This window comes from Nicotiana tabacum, chromosome 7 (assembly GCF_000715075.1).
Source record: "Nicotiana tabacum cultivar K326 chromosome 7, ASM71507v2, whole genome shotgun sequence".
Lineage (NCBI taxonomy): Eukaryota > Viridiplantae > Streptophyta > Magnoliopsida > Solanales > Solanaceae > Nicotiana > Nicotiana tabacum.
This window is the reverse complement of record NC_134086.1, coordinates 124,807,451-124,819,973: the sequence shown is the minus strand read 5'-3', so window position 1 is coordinate 124,819,973 and position 12,523 is coordinate 124,807,451. Positions and strand designations below refer to the sequence as shown.

The following is a 12,523-nucleotide window of genomic DNA, read 5'->3' as shown; positions in this document are numbered from 1 at the left end:
ACAAGAGTTGATGAGGTGGGCCCTTTACAGCCCCACCGTAGTACCCGCATGATAGCCCTGTAGTAGGATATGGATAGTCTCCGCACTTCTGTCACAGACTTGGGCACCAGAGTTGAGACTCTGATCACTCAGCAGGCAAAGTCGGAGAAGAAGATTATGGGATGGCTTCGAGCTCTAGGACGAGCATGTCATCTCGATCCCGGTACCATCTCTGATCAGGATTGATCTTCAGGGAAGTCCCCCTCCTTACTCTGCTCTTTATTTGTTGACATGGGGACATGCCATATTTTTAAGTGGGGGGGTGGCTGTTATTGTATGATGTTATTGTAAAGATATTGTGTAACTTTGTATGGTGTTGCTTTATTTTTGTTGCTTTACTTTTGATTGATTAGTAGGGTAGGATCATGTAATTAACTTTGTCTTGGCCCAACAACAGACACCTTTCAACAGGTCTCTTGAGGGACCTAAGTCGAACAAAAAAAAAATATATAAGGACTCTTCCTGATGACGGATATTTGAGACAGTTCTTGGGGGAAGTTAGCCTAGAGAAAATCTCAAAAAGATTTTTTATTTTATTTGTAGGTAGTGTAGTAACTCCCTCTTGGTTTTTCTTTGGGTCACGGTTCTTTTCCAAGAGTTTAACTTGAACGGGGTGTAGGTAGTTTTTTTTTGTTTTGTTTTTAGTTTTATTTAGCATTAATGGGCTACGAACTGAATAGAAAGAGAATCCCTTGGCATGTATACACCTGAACACAATCGAAACTAGAGTGTAATGCCTAGTCTCAATGGTTGACTCTTGCTAAAGTGCCTTAAAGTTGTATGTTTGTAGCTTACTTGAACACTCAAAAGAGAATGTCTTGATAAATCAATCCGGAGTGAGTCATATGCCATGTGTGTGTGAGCTATACTGTATTCTATGCTTTACATTTGATGCCTAGAACTTTCCCAGTGTGTTTGCATAGAGAAATAGTAGCTTCATTCAGTCTTAGAAGTGATATAGGCATTTCTTTGTTAAGCCAGATATATATAACGTAAACCCACCTGAATGTAATACATCTTAGTTAACCACGTTGAGCCTATAAGCCTGTTTCTTTGGCAACCACATTGCGATCCTTACCCAATTGTTTGAATATTCTTCTGCTTGAACCCGTTTACCTCTCAGGAGCACTTGAATGGCCTTGACATATGCAAAAGTTAAAGTGTGGGGTGGTGGTTTGATTTTGAGTGGAGCCAATGAAATAGAGGAAAGGTGTAGTTTTGAAGAATAAAAGAAGACGTGCCACAAAAAAATAATAAATAAATATAGTAGTTGATAAGTGGTAGCTTGAGGCAAATGCACCTAAAAGAATGGGTTGTTATAAATGAATTGTGGGGTATGTCTGGTTGACATAAGAATGATATGGAATGTTAATGTGTTGTGTATTAAAAGTGCTTAGGGAGGCTAGTCACTATATCCAAATATATCCTACCCATCCCTTAGCCTACATTACAACCAAATGAAGTCCTAATTGATCTTAGACTGGATAGGCTCAATTAGTCTAGTATTACACTAAGGGCAAGCCTATGGTACATCTTTGTGGCGTGTGAATGTTCTTTTGGAGAGTGAGCGAATTTTGTCCATTTGAGTTCCTAAGTGTTTGTATCACTCTCTTGTGTGATGTGAGGACATGTGATTCATAAAGGAAAGGTAAGTCTTGACTTCTGTATAGAGTAGTTTGAGTAAGTGCGAATATTGCATGGTACGAGAGATTCGACTGTTGAGGCAAGGGTTGTTCACTACTAGGTGCAACTTTGGTAAATTATTCAAGGTATGAGTCATTGTGAGTCGTTTAGGGAAGGAACTTTGATAGAGTGTGGTGGATTGCTAGAGGACTAGCAATGATTTAAGTGTGGGGTGTTGATATTAGGCTATATAGATGATATTTACACCTTAATATTACCATGCTTTATTGTTGTTTTATAGGCGAATTGATAACAAAATACTCTAAATGGTGTTCTTTTGCTTCGCAGGGAATAATCTAAGTGAGGAAGCACTACAGAGTGTTTTGGAGTCAATAATGTGAAGAAAACGCCCAACCAAGAAGTACCCGAGCATAAAGAAGCAAAAAATGGACTGAGTGAATTCCACCACGACCGCGACAGATCAAGTACTCGAGGCAGAATGTTCGGCGTTCACCGCGGTCGAGCCGCGGTCTTGCCACGACCGCAGTGAACTATTCACTCGCCAGAAAATTTGGGGACCAAAGTGTAATTCAGGGAAAACTTCTTCCAAACTCTTATAAACTCTAGAAGCTCGCCCAAGGCAGAATTAAACTTGTTTTTAGACAACTTTGGAGGCAAGAACAAGTGTGAGAAGAGTAACAAAACATTAGAGTTCTTCTATCTTTTCTTTATTATTGCAATTACTCATTATGAATAATTGATGGAACCTATTGAAGGATGAACTTCTTGTTATGTTAATATAATTTGCCCAGTTTAATCTCTATTTGCTCAACTACGTTCTTGTTGTAGTTAATTGATAGGATCCTCAATTAGTTGTGCCTATTTAGTGTGCATAACTTGGGAGAGAGTGCATATTTAGGTAACTGTTGAACAACACCACTCCCAAAGTATATGAGGGATCAATAACCGAGGGTTTAAAGGCGAGATTAGGGATAACGAAGCCTTGGGTGCAATCTAAGTTGAGCTGTAATAAATAAAGCCAGCTAACGAATCTTGGGAGAGTGCGTCTAGTAAATTATCGTGATTACTCGGGAGAGATTTACGGTAGGAAGAATGCTCATGAATGATAGAGACGATTAGGCAAATCTATGTGAAACATAATCGGAAGGGATTCCATCAATAGGGCAAATCATAACCTTAGATTCTTCTCTTAATTGTTTACAACTTAATTATAGTTAGTTTTCAGTTGCTTATTTACATTCATTCTTAGTTAGTAGAAACATCATCAATTGTTATTCACAACGTTTGAGAAGTTGATTCCGTGGAAATTAGTAAGTCTAACGAGAGTAATTGATAGGTTAATTCCTTGTGGTTCGACTCTAGGCTAAATACTCAGGTTATATTTGCAACGTCCGCGTGTCCTTTTTATAAGGCATAGTTGGGCATAATCACTTACTAATAATATATTTTGTACTTTTGAGTAGTTAGGGAGATAGTTTGCTATTGTTTTGATAATTATATTCTTTGAGAGTTGAATTTTTAAATTAAAAAAAAAAAAGAACTCAAAATTATTTCTTCTACTATGCCTATAGTTGCAAAATCCTTGTCTCACCTATATCTAAATCTATTATCACACTTTTCTTGATTACGCAACATATTAATTAATCGTCTTCTGGATAAAAAGGTTGAAAGTTTATTTTATCAAACTTGGCTAAAAATCTTAAGATAGAAAAACTCCTAGAAATAATCTAATGACCCATCACTTTCACTAAGAAAACGTATTATGAATATTTTTCCAATCACGCAACAATAATCACTTCATCACGTTTGCATAAAAGCAAGTTTCACATTGACATAAAAATATAGTTTTCATTTTCTATTCTTTTTTAGCAGCCATTTACCTCTGTTTATTAAAGGCAAACAACCATAGCTAATCTGTTTTTATCATCCTTCTCAATTTTCATGGATACAGAACATAGTACTTTAAGGGTACTGATGTTTCCATGGTTGGCTCATGGTCATATCTCTCCTTATTTAACTGTTGCCAAGAAACTTGCATGCAGGGGATTCTACGTATACCTTTGTTCTACGCCTGTGAATCTCAATTTTATCAAGAAAAAAATCCCCCAAAAATACTCCATTTCTATTCAGCTAGTTGAATTTCATTTACCAGATTTACCCGAGCTTCCTCTTAGTTACCATACAACTAACGGCATCCCACCCCATCTCGTTTCCACCCTCAAAAAGGCCGTCAAAATGTCTAAACCTAATTTTTACAAAATCATAGAAAATTTGAAACCGAATATGTTAATCTATGATATATTACAACCATGGGCTAAGGAAGTTGCAAATTCATATAACATTCCAGCAGTCATGCTCTTGACTTTTTGTGCAGCTATGTTATCATACCGTTTGCATCCAGTAAAAAAACCGGGGACTGAATTTCCTTTTCCAGCTCTTTATTTGAGAAAAATTGAGAGACAACAAAGGGAAGAAATGCTTGAAAAAGCTGCTAAAGAGAAAGATCCTGATGATAAGGACCCTTTCGCTGAAGAAGAAACTATGAATAAGATAATACTGATGAGTACCTCCAGGGCAACAGAGGCTAAATACATCGATTACTTCACCGAGTTGATCCAATGGAAAATTATACCAGTTGGTCCTCCAGTCCAAGAAACAACAAATGAATATGATGGGGACGTAGATGATCTCATTGATTGGCTAGGAAACAAATATGAGAATTCAACTGTATTTGTCTCATTTGGAAGCCAGTATTTCTTGAGTAAGGAAGATTTGGAAGAAATAGCTTTAGGGTTGGAACTTAGTAATGTTAACTTCATATGGGTTGTAAGATTTCCAAAGGGTGAAGAAGTTAGAGTTGAAGAAGCATTACCAGAAGGTTTTCTTGAAAGAATTGGAGATAGGGGAAGGGTTGTGGATGGATGGGCACCACAACTAAGAATTCTAAGCCATCCGAGTACTGGAGGATTCGTGAGTCATTGTGGTTGGAATTCTGTAATGGAAAGTATAGATTTTCGTGTGCCTATTATAGCTTTGCCCATGCATCTTGATCAGCCAATAAATGCTAGGTTGATCGTGGAACTTGGAGTCGCAGTGGAGATTGTTAGAGATGATGAAGGTAAAGTTCATAGAGGAGAGGTAGCAGAAATTGTTAAAAGTATAATTTGCGAGAAAACAGGGGAGAATCTAAGGAATAAAGTTAGAGAAATCAGTGAGAATTTGAAGAAGGAAAGAGAGGAAGAGATGGATGCAGCTATTGGAGAGCTAGTACAACTTTGCAAAACTAGCAAATCCAATAATATGATGTTGTAATTCATGAACAGATATTGTTTTTGATTGCTTTCAAAATAATCAGGTTCGAAAGATTACATAACTTACTTAATTTGTTTGTATGGCGTGATTATTTTCTTATACTCTTACTTGTCTCTGGACATGTGAGCTATATGTGTATTCCAAGTTTTTTTTTTGTAATATGTTAACTAATCACACATGTTTTTGAGTAATAAACAAACCAAAGGACTTTTTGCATAGAGAAGGTAAGAAGTAATTGTCATCATAGACAATCTCTTTGGCAAGTTACTTCAAAATAGTAATTATAAAACTTACCATATTCAACACCTTCGAGTAGTATATTCACCACTGTATAAAATATCCAATAAGAACGTAACAAACACTTCCTCAACATTCTTCCTCCTAGCGCAAAAAAAAAAAAATGACTATATTTATGAGAGAAATATACATTCTAACACCAATAAATAAGAATGCACACTATATCATTTCTCATTATTATTTCAAATGCACCATGAAATTGATAAAGCCAAACAAAGTAAATTAAAAATTTACAAATATGAATAGACAATATACCATAAAAATATTTTATGTTTAATTCCCACTTATCAATATCACAAGGGCAATGAAAAGCTGACAATTCCGAACATATGAAAGATGAAAATTTAGGGAATCAAACTAAAAAAAAATACATTATTATAAACTGTCACCTACAAAACTCAAAAAAGAATTGGGTGAAAGGACCGGTGTCACAATCAAAAAAGTAATTAGAGAATATTGGAAAGAAGATAAAAAAGAGGGTAAAAAGAATGGGATGATTTTCACATTCTTCATCAGTGAAGGAGGAACCTTGGAAACTAAATAGGTGAAGGATGGTTTTACCTTTAAGATTGTGGAAGTTGAAAAACTCGAAGTTTTGAATTTAAAATTTCGAAACGTGTCTTTCATATTTATCATGCAATTAAAATAATTTTGAAATGGTATCTTTGTTTGTTCTTATTTATTTATGGGGATGCAATTAAAGTCCCTTCAAGCAATATGAACATACAAAATATTTTGAATAGGGAGGTAGAATTTACTCACATTCTCAAAATTATTTACTTGTACTATACATGTAGTTGCAAAAAACTTAGTGACCTATATCTAGAATCTTGATCTCCATTTTTTTTTTGGCATGCCATACCATAATAGGCTTAGCTACATCCACCTTGCATCACTAAAAAAGTAATGTCACAACAAGTTAACTAATACAACTAATCCAAAAAGATCAGTCTAAAGTTTCCAACCAACCCATTTAGATCCTATATAGGGTATTAAAGAGAAAATATTCCTCTTTTAATTTAGTTTTATTATTGTTGGAAGTGGGGACTAAAGAGTAAGGACAGAATATGAATAAGAAAAAAGGTTAAAGATGAGAGATTTTTAAGTAAGTTCAGTTCATGCACGCAGTTAAGTCCTAGATTCTCAAGGTTCAACTTTATTTGACCTTATCTCATATGAATAATGGAGTAATTTGTCGTTTACAAAGGAAAACAGAGAAATATGAAGACCAGAAAATCTTGTTATAGGAAATAGGAAGAATTAGCAAACTTGATATTCCATGATTAAGTACAGAATATCACAAGTACCACAGTAACAACTCAGTTTGAATAATGATAATAAACTATGCATTATTTGATGACATGAAAACTTGACTCTCCGTTTGGTTCAAGGGTAATGTGGATTATTTCGGTGTAAATTTTAGAACTAATTTTACACCATATTGGTTTGACGTAGTAATTAAAATCAGTATTATTTTAATATCAAAATCTTAGTATAATTTATCCTCCGTAAAATATAGGATAAGTTATTCAGATTATATTCCTGATAATTATATAAAATTATAATCATGTGATATCCCGGTTTTAAATCAAAGGATTAGTCTCTCGGGAAGTGAGTTCCTTAACCGAAGATGTCAAGCAAAATTTATCTTGCAGATTAGTCTCATGGTTCAATTCTTATTAATACTATACAAGCCACGAAAAGATTATTTCTAACACAAGAAGTCCATATAATTAGGGGTGTTCCAACCGAACCGGAAAATCGCACCAAACCAAAAAACTAAATCAAACCAAACCGATTAAAAAACTCGACTAGGTTTGGTTTGACTTGATTTGGTATTGAGTAAAAAAATCCGAACCAAACCGACATATAAATATATAAATTTTATTTATATTTTTAAGACTTTATAGTGAATTTTCTTTAGAAAATGTAGAAATATTTGGGATCCTATCATGTATTAGCCTTGAAAGCGTAAATTAACGGAAAATTATTGTTAGACGACTAAGAAAATAACTATCATGTGTTACTAAAAAAATTCTCACATTAGAATATTTTAATAGATCATATGTTTGTCAATTTTTTTCCATATTTACTAAACTATATTCACTTATCAAAGTTTTATCTATAATTTTAACAAAGTAAGATTGAAATAATATTCATGTAACAAAAAACCCGAAAATCCGAAAAACCCAACAAAACCGAACTAATCCAAACCGATATAGTTGGTTTGGTTTAGTTTTGATAAAATCGAACTAACCCGGTCCATGTACACCCCTACATATAATATATAGAGTAGCTGGCAGAGGCGGACCCGTGTGTATTAGTGAGAGGTCACCAGACTCCATAAATTTCGGCCGAAATTTTATATTTGTATATGTGTATACCTTGAAAATGATTAATTTAAAGCAGTTAGCACTTTGAGTACTAAAAGCCTTTAGAGGGCATTGATTGAGCAGAATAATGTGCCCCTCGTGTAAAAATTCTGAGTCCGCCCTGATAGCTGGTGAAGCAATAAACGTATAAAACCATAAGCCACTAGAAAATATTCTTATACAATTTTTAACTCTGGAATAAATAGATGTTCATTAATAGACTGATCCAAATATTAACCATCCTACAATAATAAAAGGTAACTCTCGAATTGGTTTAACACCTAACTAATATGGACCCGACGTTTTAGCTAGCGGTTGAGAAATTAAAGAAAGAAAAAAGAGAAAGTCACTTTTTCTAATCTTGTTTAAACTGTCGGTTAATTTTTTAAATACTAATACTGCTAATCATGAGGAATCTAATTTGCTAAAAGAACTCAAATGAAAGAAGGATGTGTCTTATAGTTGAAGCTAATATTAACTTAAGATATTATATGACAGAAAGAATGTATTATCCTAATATACAAAGGGACCATTTCCCTACATTTGTAGGTTATACAACGCAAATGGTTCGTTATAAGAAATTTAATAAGGGTTAATAGGGTCCCGTATGTCCATAGCACCATCCCTGTCTCAAATTTAAAAATTCTTTGGATCACAGTTCTTGAAAAGATTAAGCAAAATAATATTATCATGGTTTGGCCGACTGCATTAACTTAGGAATTATCATAAATAAATTATGTCATTATTGTGACAGTCTTTGAAGCTACCTTCCATAAAATATTTCAATAATAATCAAATCATCGGCAGCCACCAGGAATTAATTAGGTTAATCTTAAGTTAGAACTCCCCCCACCCACCCACCCACCCACCCCAAATAGCCCCACTTGTTACTAAACTTTTAATTTCCTTAATAATATTTTTATGTTTTTCCTCATATTGTTTTATATGATTTTCTCTTATATTGTTTGTATCAACCAACATTCAAGGGGGTGGCCTAAACGAAGTGAGATGAAAATCAAGGAAGACAAGAATTTAAAGTAATCCTACTTGAGGCAAAAAATGTTTAGGTTATTTCTTTTTATATGCTTAAATGTTGAGGAACAAAGTTACTTAATATCTTTGTTGGTGGAACACAACAAACACTTTGTGAAATAATCTAAGAACTCAAAAATTTAACCGGACGTTATGTTATATGATTGAGATATAGACAAAATGACTCGGATGCATGAAAGATAAGAAGCACTTTGACCCAGTTTGGACGCACCTTAATTATATAAAAGAATTCCATCTTCTAAACTATTTTTGTTGAACATATAAGCAACATTTTTCTTCAAAACAAGTTCTTTAATTTGATCTATAGCGACTAATGCTGAATCTAAACAAAAAACTTGCTCAAATTTTAAAAGCCCCAATTTAGCTCGTCAAAGCAGCTGGTTAGGTATTTTAAAGGCCTAATTCATAAAATATTGTATTCTAAGAAATATTTTAGTGGTGAGTTGCAGTGGTGACCACCCCCCACTTCCAACCAAGAGGTTGTGAGTACAAGTCACCCCAAAAGCAAGGTGAGAAGTTCTTGGAGGGAGGGATATGCCGAGGGTCTATCGGAAACAGCCTTTCTACCCTAGGGTAGGGATAAGGTCTGCGTCCACACTATCCTCCCAGACCCATTGGTGGGATTATACTAATATTTCCTGTTCTCAGAAAATTCACCGTCCAGCTGGTATGATTTTTTTTCCTGAGGACAAAAGGTTTTCCACCCTTGTTTCCAAAAGGAAAAAAAAAAAAAAGAATTGCATAATACTCAGTTTTAGTTGCATTGTTTTTTTCCTTTTCAAATCTCTAATATTCTAGGTCATGAATAAGATGGATCGATTAAATTAAACACTTACTAAAAGCGATGTGCACGTCAATTAATCCGACATAGATACAGCATACCTGGTTCTTAATTAGTACTTAATTTGATTTATTATTAGAAGGCATCGTAATGTTTATTTGGTTAATATTTTTTATGTTGTTGGTCAAAGAATATAAAATTCGCCGATTATTCCAAAAGATGTAAGAGCTGCCTGCCTAATGCTACAGATGGAAACCCTGGTGTTCTATGTACCAAAAGAGTTGATTCCTGTGGGAATATTTGGTAATTGATTTGCATTCATTTTTTATTTTGTCAACCCAAATTTCAAATTAAACGTTGAAAGTTTTGCATATTTTTAGTCATCCTGATAAAATTGGTAATTTTGATAATATAATCACTAGAACTGTATGTCATTACCATGTTATCGTTGGATCATGGTGTATGACACAATTTCTCAAGGATTTTACTAAATCAGGTAAAATACATATTCAGAAAAAGTAGAATTTTCAGGTAAATTTTCGTTAATTTTCTCTCTTTGTCAATGTTTACTCGAAGATCGTATTAATTATATTCTTTAATTTCACCAGTTAGAAATTTGTTAAAACAATTAGATTTAAAATGTTGGACAAGCAACTGTTAGGGATATAGTACATATACCCTAGATCCAATATCATATTTGATGATTTGAACATATTCTTGTGAACGTCATTTGATATAAAATATATGACATTTGATATTCTTTTATCATTATTATTAAATATTTGATTAATTTGATAAGGTCCTTGATTAATTTTTGAGATTTGTCATCGTGATAGAGATCATGATAATGAGAGCAAAGACTCTTACAATTTAATCTAAATTTGTTCTTGATCGTAGGATTATTAACTTGGACATTAGTAATCCGGTTAGATCAATATTTATGTGATTGTCTTTATAAGATAAAGCTTAGTTGATCTCATTAACTGAATCACATAGATAGATGATGCATATAGAGATATGATCATTGAACCGACTCATTGGATAATTCATAATGGTTAGAATTACCATAAATTGTCAATATGATATTTTTTTGAAGAATGTGATGTAAGAGTTTCCTTTGACCTGAGATCGTCATAGTAATTGACAAGTTATTTATTGTGCTTTGATACTAGACACATATGGCCCTAGGGCGATAGTTGAAAGGATATTGGGTATGATTAAATACTTGTAGAATTAGTGATTGATCAAGATGGAATCTATCAACTCTTGGTAATGAGTTTAAGCTCCATGTTGTCATGAATTATAAACGACCAAACTAAGACCTTGGTCAGGGCAATTGTATTAAAGAAGAAATGAGTTTCTTAGGTCATTCAATGGTCGATTGTATTTGACATGAACACATAGTTGGTCGCCTATTAGGACTTGACAGTTGAACCATATCCTAGGGTGATCCAGAGCTATAAGGACAGAAGGAATTACTACATTATTCTTCTACTGGTTCTTGAGAGTAAATTGTATACTTCATGCTATCCGGTCGTGAAAGAGTGTTGCTAGATGCCACCCTTGATTTGTTCTTGATCGTAGGATTATTAACTTGGACATTAGTAATCCGGTTAGATCAATATTTATGTGATTGTCTTTATAAGATAAAGCTTAGTTGATCTCATTAACTGAATCACATAGATAGATGATGCATATAGAGATATGATCATTGAACCGACTCATTGGATAATTCCTAATGGTTAGAATTACCATAAATTGTCAATAGGATATTCTCTTGAAGAATGTGATGTAAGAGTTTCCTTTGACCTGAGATCGTCATAGTAATTGACACGTTATTTACTATGCTTTGATACCAGACACCTATGGCCCTAGGACGATAATTGAAAGGATATTGCGTACGATTAAATACTTGTAGAATTAGTGATTGATCAAGATGGAATCTATCAACTCTTGGTAATGAGTTTAAGCTCCATGTTGTCATGAATTATAAATGGCCAAACTAAGACCTTGGTTAGGGCAATTGAATGAAAGAAGAAATGAGTTTCTTAGGTCATTCAATGGTCGATTATATTTGACACGAACACATAGTTGGTCGCCTATTAAGATTTGACAGTTGAACCATATCCTAGGGTGATCCAAAGCTATAAGGACAGAAGGAATTACTACATTATTCTTCTACTGGTTCTTGAGAGTAAATTGTATACTTCATGCTATCCGGTCGTTAAGGAGTGTTGCTAGACGCCACCCTTGATTAGTATATTGATGTGATCAATTTACTACCGGCTTAGTATTGAACCTATGGGGTCGCACACTAACGAGTGTTCTGATCTTTGCTAAAGGATTAATTACTTTATTATTTGATAATTAAATTAAAGAATTTAAATGGTCAAATGAATTTAGTTATTAGTCCAAATGAAATATTATTATATTCTTTGCTAGCACAGAGAATATAATTAATATTGTGAACAAATTAAAGTTTTCTATTTGGAATAGAAAATTAAATTATTTCTCTTGATTGAAATATATATATATGTGTGATATATATATTTGTATATATATATATATATATATAATTAATATTTATATATAAAGATATATAATATGTTAAGAAAGGACTTATAAGTTAAAACCAACTTTGAGTTGGATTAACGAGAAAGTCCATAAAGGACGTGTAGGCTATTAGAATCCCATGAGCAACGGGATTAGTATTTTCCTATATAATGTAAACCTCCAATTTAGAACTTGTTTTTTCTCTTTTGGTTCCTTTTCTTTAACCTAAGGAAAACAGTTGGGGTTTATATATATATCCATAGATAAATTCAACGTGACCAATACAGCTTCTTGGAGAAGCCGCAAAACCAACAGAGATATCGAAAGAGTCAAGTAATACTCTTGGCAAGAAAATTTAGTTTCTTGGTCTTTTACGTTGGCTAAGGTTTTTGAGAAGAACTTTAGCACAATAGTTCGTTCAATTTATTCACGGGTTTCGTTGATCAAAGAGTTGATAGCAAGGATCGATCTT

General features: G+C 33.6%; 1 protein-coding gene across 1 annotated transcript; it reads left to right on the top strand.

Moving 5' to 3' along the window:
* Positions 1 to 3,530: 3,530 nt before the first annotated feature.
* Positions 3,531 to 5,211, top strand: LOC107761474 (beta-D-glucosyl crocetin beta-1,6-glucosyltransferase-like). The gene has a single exon (XM_016579685.2). The coding sequence runs from the start codon at positions 3,625 to 3,627 to the stop codon at positions 4,993 to 4,995; it is 1,371 nt and encodes a 456-aa protein (XP_016435171.1). The 5' UTR covers positions 3,531 to 3,624; the 3' UTR covers positions 4,996 to 5,211.
* The last annotated feature ends 7,312 nt before the right edge of the window (positions 5,212 to 12,523 follow it).